This window comes from Drosophila navojoa, chromosome X, assembly GCF_054131105.1.
Source record: "Drosophila navojoa isolate 15081-1374.11 chromosome X, UAZ_NAV_1.0, whole genome shotgun sequence".
Classification (NCBI taxonomy): Eukaryota; Metazoa; Arthropoda; class Insecta; order Diptera; family Drosophilidae; genus Drosophila; species Drosophila navojoa.
In genome coordinates this window covers 14,351,569-14,369,249 of record NC_142895.1, presented here as the reverse complement: position 1 = coordinate 14,369,249, position 17,681 = coordinate 14,351,569, and the positions used below count along the sequence as shown (strand labels likewise).

The 17,681-nt window shown below is 40.3% G+C and overlaps 1 protein-coding gene across 10 annotated transcripts in view; it reads left to right on the top strand.

Annotated features, from left to right (window-relative positions):
* The first annotated feature begins 766 nt into the window (after window positions 1–766).
* Window positions 767–17,681, top strand: part of Imp (IGF-II mRNA-binding protein) — a 29,730-nt gene continuing 12,815 nt past the window's right edge. The window contains exons 1-3 of one of the 10 annotated variants that reach the window (XM_089264273.1): window positions 12,322–12,445; window positions 12,616–12,762; window positions 14,449–14,839. In XM_089264273.1, coding sequence (XP_089120399.1) covers window positions 14,697–14,839 — 143 coding nt within the window. In that variant the 5' untranslated portion in view covers window positions 12,322–12,445; window positions 12,616–12,762; window positions 14,449–14,696. Of the gene's footprint in view, window positions 1,077–3,093; window positions 4,022–12,310; window positions 12,763–14,448; window positions 14,840–17,681 lie in introns of those variants that run through there. The other 9 variants (XM_089264278.1, XM_089264275.1, XM_089264277.1 and 6 more) reach the window with 9 other exon arrangements.

Sequence of the window (17,681 nt, the reverse complement as noted above, 5' to 3'; positions counted from 1 at the left end):
GTCTCTTGAGCTCAACCAGAAATGAAATCTACTCAACTTGTTGTGCCAAATGCTATTTTATTATTTAACGCGACTAAATTCGATCACATAATTATATAATTTATTAATTTGGGCATTTCGGCTCTCTTAATTGTTTTAGCTCTGTGTCAAATTTGAGTTAAAATTTTGAGTTTGAAATTTCTGTATTTAGTCCCAAGACTAAAGTCACTCGGTTTGCTAAATTTGGCGTTGCTGCTCGTTCTCTTATTCGGCTCACTCTCATTAAATTTCGGCAAAAGCACACAACTCACTCATACTCACACGCATACTCAGGCACACATATGAGAACATATACCAGTGAGCGGTTGTGTTGTCTTTCGCTTGAATGCGGTCGCGGTCGATGCTGTCGTTTTCACTGTCGCTACTGCTGCTGCTGCTGCTGCTTCTGTCGCTGCCGCTGCTGTGTAGCTGTGCTTGTGTGTGTGAGCATTGAGCATAGGAATTTCGGTTAAGGCAGCGGCAGAGCGTTGGCGGCCGAAATTTACTTGAGTGGAACTGTTAAGTGATAAATGTTACGCACTCAATGCTGCGATAGCTGGCGTTGTTGAGCCCGTTTTTACTCTATCGCATTCCCTCTCGCGCTTATTGTGCTCTTCTTCTGCTGGTGGTGCCGCTGCTGCTGTTGCTGTTTCTGCCTCTGCTTCTGCTTCTGCCTCTGCCACTAGCGACGGCAGCGTCGACCGCCACCAGAATGAATTCACGTCGTCGTTCGGTCATTTTAGTCATTTTGGAAGCACAATTCCTTTCCGTCATTTGTATTTGGAACGTCGCAGCAGAAAGAAGGTCGTCAAAAAGCATTATTGGCAAAAATATTTTCGGCATTTAGGCAAAGCATAAAAAACAAAAAGAAAAAACGAAACGCAAATAAAAGTTGAAATATGCATTAACGTGTCCGTCGTTGCCGCCGCCGTCGTTCATTGTTTTTTTTTCCTCTGTTGTGTTTGTTCGTAAATAGTTTTATTTTCAATTTTCGAGAAACCGCAAAGTGATCTTGATCTGCTGTTGCTGCTTCTGCACTCGTTCGTTCGTTCCTAAACGTAAGCAAAAGCAAAAAAAAAAAAAAAAGAAGAACATAAAAGAAAAAATGAAATGAAATAAAATAAAGAGCGCGCACAAAACGTTCAAATCAAACGAGGTCCCACACAACCGAACATTAAAAAGGTGGAAAAGCAAAAATCATTCAAAGCCAATAACACACACACGCACACATACGTATGTACATACATATGTACATACGAGCATACCAAAGCTTAAGCGCTGCAATGTTATTTTACAAATTTGCCAACAACATGCACAAGAAAGTCAAGGAAAGATGATTACCGTTAAACTTGTACTTGTTTCTGTTACGTTTTATAATTAGCAACAACAGAGAAGGAGAAGAAGAAGAAGCAAAAGTAAAGTAGTTGTCGTGTTGGCGGGGGACAGTGGGGATAGTCGTCGCTGGGCGCAGCATAGTGGGCAAGCAAAGAGAGAGAGAGAGAGAGGGCGGGGCAGCAGCAGCTTTTGCTTTTTTGATGTCGTTGCTGCTGCTGCTGGTGCTTTTCGTGGCATATTCTTTGTTGTTTGTTTATGTGTGCGTAAGTGTATGTGCTTGCATATGTATGTGTGAGTGCGTGCGTGTTTTTGCCGCCCGCAGCTTTGTGTATGTGTGTGCGTGCTAGTGTACCTTTTCCTTTACAAATCTAAAAAACAAACAAGAAAAAAACAAAAAGAGGAGAAAACCCAACTAATTTAAACTGTGTTCGACCTTTTCCAGTTTTAACTGCTATAATTTTTTCAAATTATATTTATTTATTTTATTTTTTTGTTGTTGTATCGATTCAGTGACAAACAATTGCATGCAAAATTGAAATATCTTGTTATTTTAATTTTTACATAATTTTAACAAAACGACAAAAGCAAAAATAAAAAAAAAAAACCGCATGTATAATTCAGAAGACGCTCGCTGCAAAGTCAAAAAAACAAATGCAAAATACAAAGTCAAAGCAGAAATAACAAACACAAAAAAGTTTTTTTAAACACGCTCTGACATCATCTGAGCAAAAAAAGAAAAAGAAATAAATTACAACAAACAGCGGCAGCAACAAAAACAACTACAATTTCAATCGGCAAAGTAAGAAATTAATAATAAATAAATATATACGTTGAAAGCCTATTTACAACAAACAAACAAAATAACATAATAATTATTTTGCCCATTTTTGGGCTGTTCTATTTTGTCTTTTCGTATATATATTTTTTTGCGTGAAATAAATTGTTGTTTTTTTTTTTTGTGTTGCTTTCGTGATTTTTGCGTTTTGCCTACTTATTCACCACACAAACAAAAAAATGCCAACAACAAAAACAATTGCCAAAAAAGAAACACCAACGCACACACACACAGGCCAAGATCAAAGTCAACATGACGACGACGGCGACGACGACGACAGCGTCAACAGCAGCTGCAAAGCTTTCTCTCTTAGTATTTCACGCGTAAATCTCTTTTAATGGCAGTGCGGCAAACGCTCAGCGTGCGCCCACTCAATGGCGTCTGCTGCTGCTGCTGCTGCTGCTGCTGCTAGCTAATGATAAAAGCAATGGCAAAAGCTTTGCAGGTCGCTTGCTCACTCTCTCACTCGCTCGTTGGTTGGTAAGCCAGCAACATGTGTTGCAACGTGTTGCTTACCGGCCGGCCGGCCTCTGATCGTTGTAACAGCTGTTGCGCGCATACTATCTCTCTCTCTCACTCGCACACCAATGTAGGGGGTGGCTCAATATTGAGCTTTCACGTAGCTGCCATTGTTTGTTTGTTATTATTATTTTTTGCTTGCAACTTTTCATATTGCTATCGCATTCGCGTGCATTGTATGACCGAGTATACATGGCCTAGTCAACTTTTCTGCCATTTTATATACTCTGATCGCACATAGACGCACTCGAATCGTTAATGTTAATGTCACATGAGCTTTTAACATAAGAGAGCAAAGCTTTTAGTTAGCTATTTGATTGGTTAGGGACATTTGCTATAGAAAATCGCATATTTTATTAATTTTTAAATTTCTTCCTACGTTTCAGGTTTTCACCTAATTCGGCCAATCACACAGTTTTTTTTTCTCGATTTCGGACGACAGCAAAAAGTTTTTCTTTGAAATTCACTTTAAAAAAAAAAGACATCAAAACCAAAAGAACAACACAAAAATATCAAATCAAGCGTGGAAATAATTAAAGCAAGCAATGCAACAGCAACAATAATAATTATCAAATTGAAACAACTGTTAAGTTAAAAAGAAAAATTAGAAAAGTCCAACAAAATTTCTGTTAGGTCTCGAGATCAGAAGCGAAACCAAAAACCTTTAAACGACGAAACAAAAGAGAACAGAAAACCGACACAAGGACATGAGTCAATGCAAAACCTAAGCGCCAAAATTCAAATAGCAAAACGTCCTTTTGAAGCATTCCACGACCCAAATTCGAGCTGCGAAAACTTTAAACGGAACTCAAAACTCTTTAGATCAAATACAAATAATACTAAATCCAAAATTTCTCAGTGTTTTTCGAGAGGCGAAACGTGATTTGTTTTTCGCCAAAGAGTTGTCAGATCAACGAAAAAAAAACAACAACAACAAAAGTAACAACCAAATAAACACAATTGCCATTATCTATTCTATATTTATATATATATATATTCAGTTATATATATATATATATATAATAACGTGCTCTCAAGAATTATTCTGCGCAAAGTAGCCCCCGATCCCGAACCCAGCCAGCAAGCTACAGGGAAAACCTAAACGCAGCAACAACAAGAAGAAGAAGCGCAGCAGCAAAAGCGACTCAAATTCAAGCAGCAGAAGCAGAAGGTACAGTTTTTTTTTTTTTTTGTTAAAAAGATGGCTTCCGAACTGGATCAATTCGCCGATTTGGAATTATCAAAAGAGGATCGCGAGCAAATCTTCGATCCGCCATTGGATCGGCAGCAATTGGAAGGTGCTGGCACCTCAAGGTATTTATCACAAACAATTCTATCATAATACTCAAAAGAAAACGAAAATGAAAAACAAGGAACTGCCTGACCCCCAGTCCATGCCTCCCGCCTTAAACCCCCACCCTTAACCCCACAACTCCAAATCAACGCAATAATAATAAACCTCAATCTTAATCATTATCTACACCAAAACCTTATGTATTAAATATCGTTCATCATTTCTTCTGCATCAATGTGTGCTCTCTCTCTATCTCTCTAACTCTCTCTCTTTCTCTCTCTCTCTCTCTCTGTTTCTGTTTCTATTTTACACGCACAGCTAGTTGTGTGCATAAGCTTTTCCCGTAGAGTCCTTAGCATTCTCCATGTAGTTTTTGTGGTCAACCTTTGTAGCGTTGTCTCTCTCTCTCTCTCTCTCTCCCACTTCCTATACATATTTAAGGAAATTTAATCTGCTTACTGTAAAGCAGTAAGGCCTACCTAAAAGGAATTAAAATTGGTTAGTCTGTTAAATTTCATCTGCTTGCCCTTTTGTTCTAATAATACCTCTCTCCAAAGTGTCTCAAATATTACATAAAGCTCTTGCAGTTGATTCAACTTTGCAAGGTTTTACTGTACTCTCAAATGCATCTATGATTTGTCCGTGATTTCTATGAGTTAGGACACAAAATCCATGATGAATTGATAATATATATATTTCATAATGATATATATGTATGTAATTTATATACATAAATATATATAAAGTAATATTGAGAGAATATTCTCTGTTTGTTGCTTTCCACCTTATGGATAGAATTTGAAGATAGATTGGACGCCATGTTCATATCCTATAATACTTACTATACACAATATACTACATGATATCCGTATAAAATATTCACTCATCAAGGCATAATGCATGCTATAGTATTATAATATATATATTATAATTACATGCACATGCTGTCTCTCTCACTCGCCCTCTGTTTCTCTCTAAATACACATACATATATATATATATATATGTGCTACTCTTTCAAAATGGCGCCACATCCTTTTAACTACGCCTTGCCTCACGCTTCCTTTGGCGTATGTTATCTCAGCTGTAACCCCTAACCCGTAACCCTAAGCCCAGCGCAAAAAACAAAAAAAAACCCTAAAACTTACCCCACCCTCTGCCCAGCCCTGTCCATCGATTGCTGAGCTAGCAAACCAGTAAAGTGATCCTGGACTTAGAAAGAGGCCAAGGCACGGGCAGAGGGAGGGGGCAGCTCCTCTTGTTGCTGCTCAGCAATCCACAATTGCACAAATTATCACGCCAAATAACATGAAACTTGCCTCTGCCGCTGCGCACTATCTGTGTGTGTGTGTGTGTGTGTGTGTGTGTGTGTGTGTGTGTGTGTGTGTGTGTGTGTGTGTGTGTGTGTGTGGCACACCCGCTTGCTGCCTGAGTGTGAGGAGGATTTTAGCTGCGGCAGCTATTTGGCCGCCTACCTTCTAGGCTTCCTGTGGCCCTCCTTTTGAGCATCTACAACGCTGCTAAATAGCAGCTAATTTCCTGTGATAAATTGGGCATATCACCCAAAAAAAAAAAAAAAACACACACACACACACAAAAAACAACACAAAAAAAAAAAGAAGCAAAGAAAAAAAGCTCTCAGGCCCAAAACCCTAAACCAAGGAGTAGAAAATGAGAAACCCAACTCAAGCGAATTCTCGACCCTCATCAGCTTCCGGCCGCGCCGTCGCGTTAAGCTCAAGTGGTGTAAGTAAACACTGAGCCAGATCAGATCAGAGCAGAGGCATAGGAATAGGAATAGCAATAGGAATAGGGTCACTAGCAAAAGGATCTACCTGTGCAACAAGGTAAGCCAAGCCAAGCCAAGCCAAGCCACGGCGAGGCAAGGCAACAGGCAACACCCCTCGCGGCCAAGCCCAGGGAACTGTCGTGGTGCGTGTGACAGTGGCAGCGGCAGAGGCAGCTAGGATCGCAGAATGCGATCGCTCTAGGTCCTGCTGCACGTGCAGCGACAACTCCTTTAAGCAGATCAGCATTAGTGCTTTAGATACATTTCTAACAAATACGAAAAAAAAAGTGGAAAAAAAAACAGGATCAGCTTGTTCAATCGAACGATCGTAGCAGATCATCAAAACGAGAAAATATAACGGCAGAGATCGTGTTTTAATTTCTAATCAGAAATAACACTAGCTAAGGCTATCTCTACACTTGATTGCTTTCTGATTATTATTACTGTTGTTGGCGCTGAGGACCTGTTGTCCCTGGATATAATTCAAAAGCTTTCTGTTTAAATCCATTTCAATACAATTCTCGCTTGAAGAACTCACTCTTTGATATGATAATAAGATCAAGCTGTAAATGCTCTATAAGAGACCTACTTATAATACCTAATCATACAATTTTGCTTAGACATGGCTAAAAGTGTTGGCTTATTATTCTAATTAAGACTTTTAAGGGTATTATTTACATTTAACGAGCAGCAGAGTTTTTGAGCGCCTAATTCATATTTAACGATCTGTTTTTAAAGCTCTTTGATTAGTTGCCATTTTAAGATGAATCACAATGAGTTTTAGCCATGGCTAGAAGCTCAAAGATTTTAAGAGCTAACTTTACATGTAACGATCTATCGATGATAAAGAATTTCGTTTTAGCATGTGTAGTTATTTACCATCATTGATTTTATTCAAGTAACCAGCTTACCTACCTCAGCTGTAAAAGAAGCTCTACGTAAGAATTCGTTTATATTTGACATAGCCAGAAGCCTAAAAAGCTTTATAGCATTAATCATGATTAAGTTTGGTCACGCCAAGCTTTTAGGCCTGGCTTGCAGCTCATGATCTTTGACTGCAATAATTGAGCAAAGCTTTTCGACATATTTCCTCATAAAAACTTCTACGCTTATGCAAAAGCTCTTGGTCCATTCATGCATTGGCTACTAGAACGACAATTAGAACTAGAACTCGGCTATTATTGCTTCAACTTCAGCTGCAAAGCCGAAGCTTATTGAGCTGTGCTTAAAGCTTTTCGTGGTCGTCTTTGTGTTCTGGTTCTTGTTGTTGTATCTGTGTTAAGCGTACGCGCTGACGCATGCGCGATATTGAGCGCATGTTAAGCTGCTTGTTGCGACAAGAGCTAAGCTGCGCGTCAACGTTGACGTCGGCGTCGGCGTCCGCGTCGACATCGCTGCTAGTTAGAGATGTGCAAAAATTGTACTAATTTCAAATAGTAGAAACGCAAAGCAAAGAGCAAAACCTAAACACACACATGGACACATAGACAAAGGCAGCTTGAAATCTTTTTTCTGTAGCCTTCCGCTTAATCCGGCAAAGAAAACATGCCGCAAAGGCAGCAGCTCCGCAAGGAGTTTGCTTAGAAAATGTGCCGAAATATTGTGTATGTATGTATGTATATAAAGTGAAGGGGTTGCCTGCCATGTGATCTATATATAGGTATATCTGTGTGTATGTATACATACATAATTTGTATATATCTATAAATATATACATGTATGCTTACAATCAGGTTTCCTCGCCTGAGTTGGCGTTGATCCTTAGATAATTTGGTACCCTCTTCATTGCCATTGCCATAGCTTTTGGCTGCTGGCTGCTGGCTCTTGGCTCTTGGCTCTGACATTTTCCCTCATTTCCTTTGGTCTGTTCGCATTTGCGAAATAAGTTTCTCACAGCCCAACCCAAGAATTTCTTTCGCCTTCCCCCTCACCCTGAAGGAATCTTTTTTCTTTCTTTCTTTATTTATTTTTTTTTATTTTTAATTATACGCAAGGATTTGGCTGCTGCCCTCGTTCTGCGTCTAATGTTTGTTCACTTGAAGATTGCCGATAGAGATGCAGATATGTGAGTAACTGAGAACGGAGCGAACTGAGGGCCGTTCGCCAATTTGTATTGAGCGAGCGGGGAGTGGTCAAGAGGGTGGCGGAAGGAGGAGGAGGCAGCAGGCAGGAGGCAGGCAGCGTGCGCATCCTTATGCATTGCGCTGTGTTCTGTGGGCTCGAAACTTCTAATCACAGCCATTCACCCCATTTAGCTGCTGCCTTTTTGGCTGTCATACATATACGCACGCGTGTGTGTGTGTGTGCATTGTATCTATGTATCTTTGTATCTTTTGTGCCTTGGACTGCTTTTGCAGTCTAATCTAGCGCAGCGATCGCTTGCTGTCAGCTTCTTTATTACCTCCGATTTGATTGTCATTCGATTCGATTTAATCATCTCCTTGTCTTTGACACTCGAATCCCTTGACCATTACGCATACGCCTTGTGTGGCAGCAGCTGCTGCTGCTGCTGCTGTTGCTTCTACTCTCGTCTCCATTCAAGCAGCACCCCCATATCCCTTCCCGCTGCCTCCCTCATTCTCTCGCTCTATTCAGGGCAAACTCGTTTCGCATTGATCAAAATTTATAGAAGAAAACAAAACATAAAAAAAAAAAAAAAAACAAAATACAAATCCCCATCAAATGCGCCTTTGAATGAGAAATCAAGTACAGGGGCCAAAGCAGTGCGGGTCAAGGGGCAATGGCGAAGGCGAGGGCGAGGGTGGCGGGGGGTCAACGAGCATGTCCCATATGCTGTCGCATGTGTGTGCGCGTTTGTTGCTCAGCGGAAGAGTAGAAGGACGTCGAGTTTTTGCTCGAAACAGGATGCAAATACTGAAGCAGGCCACAAACAAATTTCAGGTAGACTCTGTGTGTGTGTTCCTGTGTGTGTGTCAGGTAAAGCAAATGCAAAAGCAAAGCTTAGATTTAATAAAGACTCTGGCCCTGCCCTAATGCGTCCTGCTTAGGCGCCTTAAGAAAAAACAGCAAAAGAAAAATGCAATTATTCTCTTTGATATCATTCAAGCCAAGAAGTTATCACGTTAATGACAGTTAATTAAAGTTACAACAGAAAGTATATTCCTTAAGTTAGATTTAATGATTATTAACACTTGGTTAAATTTGGCGGGAAAATGGCCAGATAGCCAACCATGCGCGGCAAGTTCAGTGTGGCCTATAATAAATAAGTACACACACTCTCACATGTACGTATGTATGTAGGCGTGTGTGCATGTTTCTTGAAGGCTCTAACATAAATCGTCATCTAGGCTGCTGGCGCTCAGACTCTGCTCACTCATTTCGCTCTCTCTCTCTCTCTCTCTGTGCCTGTGCCTGTGCCTTCGCTCTCTCGAGCTATTTTCATTTTCTGCTAATTCGTGCATTTGTTTCCCGAATTCTGTTCTACTAAATGCGAAATCTCTTCTATGCATATCATGGCGTCTTATGCGTCGGCGCACATGCCCTCATACACATACACAAGCTGTTTGTGTGTGTGTGTGTGTCTGTATGTGTGCCTTACTTGATTCTCATGGCTCTTCTCACGTTCCGCTTGTTTGTACTCATTTAGCGTGCGTTTGATCCACATTATTTCGGTTTCGTTTTTTCTCTGTAGTTTTTTCCCATTTTAATTCTTCTGTGTGTGTGTGTTTTTTTTTTTTTTTTTTTTTTTGTTCCCTACTACATTTTTGTGTGCTCCTTTTTGTGTTTGTGTTCATTAGAAATTTCCAAGAATTCAGCGACACACAACACACACACACACATACACGACAAGATTCGTGTTACTGCTGGCTTAGTTTTTCAAGAATGCTGCTGCTGCTGCTGCTGCTGCCGTTGCCGCTACCGCAAGCTGATGCTGAGCAGACCAAAAAGGAAGCGAGAGAGTTTCTGTACCTTGTCACTGCGGCGACGGCGAAGGCGTCGTCAACGTCGACGTCGACGCCGGCTACTTTTATTCAAGCATCATTATGATGTTGCAGAATCAGCTTACAAATATGGATGCGTGTGTATATGTATATGTACCGATATACATACATATGTAATTGTATTAAATTGCTTATCATTTTTACATTTTGAAATGTTTCAGTTTAAAGGAGATTACAAACACATACATACATATGTAAATGTTCATATTATATACAATACAAATATGTATATATGTAAACATATCGTTCACTCTCTCACTCCTATAGCTTCGTATTTGGCGCGCTCGTTGACCAACTGTCGCGCGACACGTGCAGAGAGAGCTCGCGAAATTCTTGTAACTCGCGAATATTCCTCCAAAGACTTTTTATTTTTTTGCATTTTCGAGAACAATTCGGCTTTTGACTTTCTTCTACCGTTATTTCACCGGTTGAGTGGCGTTCACTTTCCACACTTGGCAGCAGCAGCACAACGGCAGCGGCAGCTGCATTCGCGGCGTTGATCAGCAACCCTTTTTCGCAGATCCTTGCGTTCGACACGCACTGCAGCAGGACAGAAACAGGAGCAGGTAGAGCCAGTTGCCAGGCCATTGTTATTGTCCTTGCGAAAGAATTGATAAGGGAAGAAAGCCTTTCACTGCCGCCGCAAAGGGTTGATACCCTGCCGAATTATTGCCACTTGGGGCCACACTTCGCGAATTTGCCATATTTCCTGCTCTACCTTCTCCCTCTGTCGTTACTCTACTTTTGGCCTAACAGTTCTCGCCGCTTTTATCTTAGTGACAGCTGCCATTTGAATAGCTTTTAGCACACTGTTAAAAGCTCAGCAAAGCGGACATGAGAATACGAGCCTCTCTCTTCTCACTTACACACACGCACAGTCTCTCAGGAAATGTTGGTGAGAGCGCAAGAGCGCCAAGAGCGTTGCATTGAACACCAAAGGCAATAACAGTGGGAAGTACACACACGCACACGAAGACATGTGCACTGATCTATTAAAATGTTAGGCGGGGAAGCTTTTGAGAGCACGCGTGTTTAACTTTGTTCCAGCTCTGCTCTGCTCAGCGTGGCGCTGCTCTGCTCTGCTCTGTTCCTTGTATGTTTTAGGTGACGTCGCTGCGTGCTGTTAGCTGCTGCTGTTGCTGCGCTGCCCGTTATCAGCAATACACGATCAAAAGCTAAACAGCGGTCGGCCAGCCGGCTGGTTGGCTGTAAGCGTTGTCGCTACTCTTGCTGCCGCTGCTGTTTATTGAGGCCATTGAACTACCAAAATAAAGTCGAAATTTTTTATTAACCTTAAGCGGTTGTTGCCTGCACAACTGCTTACAACTGTTATTACCGTTTTTCTTTTATTTACTTAGTTGCGGAGTTTTGCCCGCTTTTGCGGTCAACATAACTAAGTATATGCTTATACATACATATGTATAAGTATATGTACATACATACATATGTGCTTGTGTATATGTATGCGAATGTGTCAAACATACATACATATGTACATACATGCCATGCTGTTCGTACATAACTCTGTTGTCAATTATGGCGCCAACAACACCGGCGACGTCACTGTTAACAAAAATGTTCATAACATCAGCAGCTACAACAACGATTGACCGGAAATAACAAATAAATGAGGCAGGCGTGCACGCTGCCACAAAACAAAGCAGCGCACACACATACGCACAGTCGCTCACTCACGCACACTATTGTCCGCTTATCGGTACGCATGCATTGCGAATGCGAATGCGTGACGTAATCGTGGACTGAATTGTTGCATTTCAGTGCAGAGAAAAACACGAAAAAACGTAATCAAAACGCTATATAAGGGAGAGAGAGAGAGTGAGTGAAATGGCACTTGCATGCACACAAACAAATCAAATGGTAATATGTTTATGCATGTATGTTTGTATGTGTGAGAAAAAGCGCAACAAATGAGAAAGAGCAGAAGAGTGAGACCATCGCGCCACCGCTGACGCCGGCTATTGAGCTTCAAAAGACTGCTGCTGCTGCGTTCTGTGTGTTAAGCTTTTGTCGCGCAACAGGGTTGTCGTCAATCTGTCAATATTGACACCCAATAGAATGTCCATAATTGATCATGCAAAGGGATATATGATCTTAATTTATTTGTTTCTTTTTTAATATTGTGGCTCATATCTGGCTGCACCACATATGCATGTACATTTGTATATACATCCATACATACATATGTATGTACATAGGTATGTTATGTACTCGCATTTTTCCCACTTTTATGTTCAATGCTGCTCTGCTGTTACTCTTCATCGTTTTCCCTTTTTTTTTTTGCAAGTGTTGCGCGCTAATCATGTACATACATAGTTGTTGCCTCGCCTTACCTTCACTTCACCAACACAACAGCAATCCGAAGTAAGAATAACAACAGCAGCGCAGCGCAAGAAGAGCAATAGCAGCGACCACTTTGGCGTTTATTGTCGCTTTGCAGCCGCGTAACCGACGGGCTGCTTTCCTCTCTCACTCTCTCACACTTGCTCACTTACTCAATCACTCTGTCTCTCTTAACGGTGCTCCAACACCCGGCCACTTGCGATTTTGCTTTACTGTCCCATCAATTCGCCGCCGTTGTGCGCCTTGCTCTTTGCTGGGCCTGTTTCAGTTTCAGTAGTTAAATGCTCTTTGCATTTTGCGGTCGTCTTATTCGGAAATACGCGACGTAGTTGGCAAGCAACAACAAATATATATATATATACATATATAAAATAAAATATAAAAAAAGAAGAAATATACAACAGCTCGGCAACGCGAAGCAAAAATTATAAAATATTTTACGCCCGCTGTTAGTGCCAGTGTCTGCGTGTTGTTTTTACTTTTTTTTTTTTTTTTGTAATAGTCATTGGTCGCTGGTCGTCGTGGGCGCAAAAAAATAAAAAAAAATACAAAAATTGTGCTGCTTTGTGTTCTTCGAAATTAGCTTAAAGCTTTTAGTGATATTTGTAATAGAAGAGCAGCAACAACAAATAGAAACAAGCTGTGACAAGTGAGTGATGATAGTTAGATCTTTAAAGAGAGTAGAAAATAGAAGGAAAGAAAAAACGAAAAAAGTAACAAATTGGTCTTTTTTCCTCGTTGTTTGTATAGTTTTTCTTTTTCTTTTTTTTTTTTTTTTTTGCAAATTGACTTCAAATTTTTTCAATTTTTGCGTTCACGCATGCAAATAGTCACGCATGCTCGTGTGTATGTGTGTGAGAGAATGAATATGCTCGGTTGAAAAAGGGACGGACTCTAGCAAAAAAAATGGCATACATATGTACGTTGTACCGTTATGACGTATACGACAAGCCGGCGTTTGTATATGTAACGGTTTTTGGTTCTATTCGAACGTTTCATTTTCAGTTCACTTCTTAGTTTAGTATTGAATCGCGAGACGTCGGTTGTTATTGTTGAACGCGCTTAAATCAAACAGCGAATGATTTTAAAAATCAATTAAAGTGATACGCAGAAACTTTTCTTTGACTAGTTGCACTCAGCCCAAAAGATACAACGCCAACAACAACAGTCAAGTAAACTGACCTACTTTGTTCGACTCTGACTTGTGTAGTCATTAATCGGAGTCTGTGCTCTGCTCTGGCTTTGGCTGTGGCTCTCTCAGTTTTATGAGAGCAGAGGCAAATTGAGCATGAACATTGTTGATCTGCTTGCAGTTTTGTTTTTATTTTTGCAGTGCAATTCAGCTCTCTTATACTTCGGCCGCATTCGGCTGGCCCGAATTTACAGCACTGCACAATGGCATTCTTCGCTCGTGCGTCCATGCTCCAAGTTGTTTGAAGAGGGGCGAGCGGCAACAGTATTATTCATTACTCTGCATACTGCGCGCTAATTAGCTAGACATGCCACGCATATGCATACATACATCAGTGCGTGTACGAATAGAAAATAGTTCAAATATAGCTGCAATCATAATTTAAATATTCACATTTATCGATAGGCAGTATCGATAATTTAGCACGTGCACATGCAAATTGTGAGCATGCGCCATTCGCTCAATATTGCGTTATATTTGATTTAGTTTCGCCTTCTCTTATTAACTTTTTGTGAGTCAGCGTTTACTTTGGACTCATGTTGCTGTGCAGTCTATTTCTATTGCCCTCCTTCCCTCCTGCTGATTTGTCCACAAATTGAAAGCACAAGACAACGAATCAAAGCCCATACGCGTGACTACAAAAAAAAAGTGAAGCAAGCAAGGCAAGAAGCAGCAGCAGTGCTAAAAGATGAACAACTATAACAACAACGAGCACGAAAACCGACACAAAATAAAATCATAATCATATCAGTAGCACAAATTCTGCGTGTGATTAACGAAGTGAGCGAAACTGAGGCTACCGAAACGTTCGTAGTGAGCGAAACTGAGGCTACCGAAACGTTCGTAGTGAGCGACACTGAGGCTACCGAAGCGTTCGTAGAGAGCGACACAGGCTACCGAAGCTCTCTCGTTCACACACACACTAATTTGTAGCCGCGTAGGCATGCGAGAGATTATATATACATGTGTGTGTCGTGAGCTGCGCGACTAGCGTTGGCGTCATGATCGCGACGTTTTCAATTGTATTCGTAATTCCACTTAACGCGCGCGCGTTCTCTTCGTTCTCTTATACCTGTACATGCGTGAGTGTGTGTGAGCATTTGCGTTGCCTTTTCTCACAATTTTGTCATGCATCTCTTTTAGTTAGTTGAGTTGATTTTTCTATGAAGCAAAGAAAAGGCAAAACAAACAAAGAAAAAGAACGACGAATAGAAAAAGTGAGAGCAAAAGCTGTGTGTGTGTATATGTATGTGTAGAAGTAATATACAAAAATACATACATATATTTCCATACGCACAAACAAGCAGAAAATTACAAACACGAAATTGCAGCCAAAGCAAAATCCAAAACCGATACTGAAACTGAAATTGAAACAAGAAAAAACTGAAAATATGCACAGCAACAACAGCGGCGGCGGCGGTAATTACCCCAACAACAATCACACCGGCAGCAGCTACAACAACAGAATCAATATCAACAGTAATCATTATTATAATCATCAACAAAATACAAAATTACTACGTATTTATGATCGGTGAGTGTTTTTTAATGGTCTCTGTCTCTCTCCCTGTCTTTGTCTATCTCACTCGCTCAATGCTTATTATTGAGCGGAAATGTATGTTTTCAGTGTTGGTAAACACATGTAAGTCTTTCTAGCTTTCAACAGTAGATCGGTCATATTCGGCGTTGCCAACTTATCGAAAATCAAATTGCAGGGGAAACAAATTTGATTTGATTTAACTTTTTTTTTCCCTCGTAACTTTGCACTTATTTACAATGTATTTGTGTTTGCATTTGTGTCACATTGCTCATTAAATAAATCATTAATAAATGAAAATTAATTAAGCAATTAAACTCCCTTGTATACCCTTTTACATTGAGTACATACGAATTGCTTAGAGGAGGCAGATTCGTATGCATATGTTCATAAACATTTAAATATTTGTACACATATTCAAATTGTTTTTAAAATGCTTTTGTAGTTAACGAAACTAAAGTTGTTCATTTTATAAATTTTACTTCATATAGATGCTACATATGTGTATATATAATAAAATTATATGTACATATATAATGATATAAATATCTATATTCTATACCGGTACATTTTTTAATTCGGAAAGAGTATGGTATGGTTTTTCCTCGCTTTAATTAATTTGTGACATTATTGCTATGGCTTGCCGCATACCCCACTAATGAGTGCTGCAATTGGTAAATGACCCATTTCTATTTGACTTAAGAACTGTCAAAGCCATTAAAAGGAGGGCAAAAAAAAAAACGGTAAAAGCAGAGAAGCACAATGGGAAAAGCAATTGCAACAGGGGCTAAGCAAATGAAAGGGATATATGTACATACATATGTACCTATGCATATACATATACAAACATACATAAATATATATTTGTTTGTGTGCGGCTTTTGCCGGGCAATTTGGGTCAAAACGGCAACAATAACAAAAATGCAACGACAGCCTGAAACAAGTTTCGAGTATACACAGTAATGTAGCTACAAATACAGATGCACACATACATACATATATGTATGTATGTAGGTGTATAGACATATGTTGACAAAGACTAGCGTCAGCTAGCCACAGCTGCAGTGGGAGGGGCCACTAGATAAGTAACGCAAAAAAAAAAAAAAAAAAAAAAAAATAAATAAAAATAAAATAAAATCGAATATAGCGAAAGAGAATGAAGTGCATTAACAACAGTAAAAACTAACGGTAGCTGATGCTATTAAGCGAGCAAGAGTGACGCGAAAGCAACTGGTGGATGAGTGCGCTGGTATTGGCTCCAGGCAAGGCACCAGACACATAAATACATGTATATATATACATATGTACATATATAGCAATATGTGCACGCAAGTATGCGTCATGCAGTGCAGCGATCTATGCTTGTATAAATAAGTCTTTATATGTATGTATGTCTGTTTTTATGTAAATAAATATGCAGGCGAATGCAAATGCGCAAAGAAAAACAAAAACAGCAACGCACAGCAAACACAGCTGTAGAGGGCGGCGATGCAACAGATTTCAGACATTTTCATTCATAAAATTAATAAAAACAACAAAAAGCAAACAACGAAACGTGCTCACTCACACACATGAACTCACAGATGCATGCATGTCTGTATGTAATTTTATATACAGAGAGAGCGAACATGTACGCACCTTGTTCAAAGTAACTCAAAACAGAATGATGCAACCCATGTGTGTATAAGAGTGCGTGTTTGTGTGTGTGAGCAACGTCTATATATGTATGCTAAATATAATAAGACGTATTCACACCCATGCACATGCACACACATACACACATACGTGCATTTAATTCCAAAATAAACAACACAATGCAGTCGAAGTGTGAGCGTTGACGTCAGCTGCGCAGCCAGCGTACCGTACGCGTGCGTGTTTGTGTGTGTATGTGTAAGAATGCTTGTGTGTGTGTGTGTACATGTGACGTGTAGCATATTGATTGTGAGGCGCAAAGGCAAAGGGCCGCATGCATTGATAACAAAGTACAAGCGCGCGCGCGCGTTCAGGTGTGTGTGTGTGAGTATGTATTTTGCGTGTGTGTGTGAGCTTTTGTGAGTGCGAAGCAGCAGAGGTCATTGCTTAGCAGAGGCGCCAGCACGAGCGTCAGTCAGTCACATGTCAAATACAATTATAAAAAGAGATTACTCTCGCTTTGCACCGACTGTGCAATACTCTATCGTTATAAATTGAAATTCATACAATATAAATGTTCATGTTAACAGCAGTCGGCATTTACTGTTAACTTGTATAAGAATGTTTCACATGTGGTTTTTATATTAACTTAACATCCACACAAGCATGCTACAAATCTAATATGCCGCTCAGCTCAGTCGGCAGAGAGCGTACAACTACATTAGCAATTTGCCCTCTCTTAAGTGACTGACATTAAGGGAGAGAGTGGGAGAGGAGAGCAAAAGAGGGAGTAGGTGCAAAGTCCTCTATTGTCGCTTGAGCACGAGGCGACGTCAACGAACTGCAGCAGTGCTGACATTTACATATTTTTGAGGCTGTGCCATATGGGCGTGGTGGGCGTAATGTGGGCTTACCTCTCTCTGGCTCCTCTTCGAAATTAAATACTAAAATAGCCCGCACATGTCTGTGACATGTGACGCATGCGCAGTTCTGCTCAAACTGTGCGCAACAGTTGAACAGCTTGAACAGTTTGAGAGGAAGCGGCATAAAAAATGCAAGACAAGCCAAAAGCGCAAACCTCTCAACTACGAGCAAGAGTCGAAAAGGAAATAAAAAGCGGCGGTGGCAGCAAATTATTCGCTGTCGTTTCGACTTCAATTCCTGGAAAAACAAGCAGTGAAAAAGTAAAAAAAAAAGTAAGCTTCTG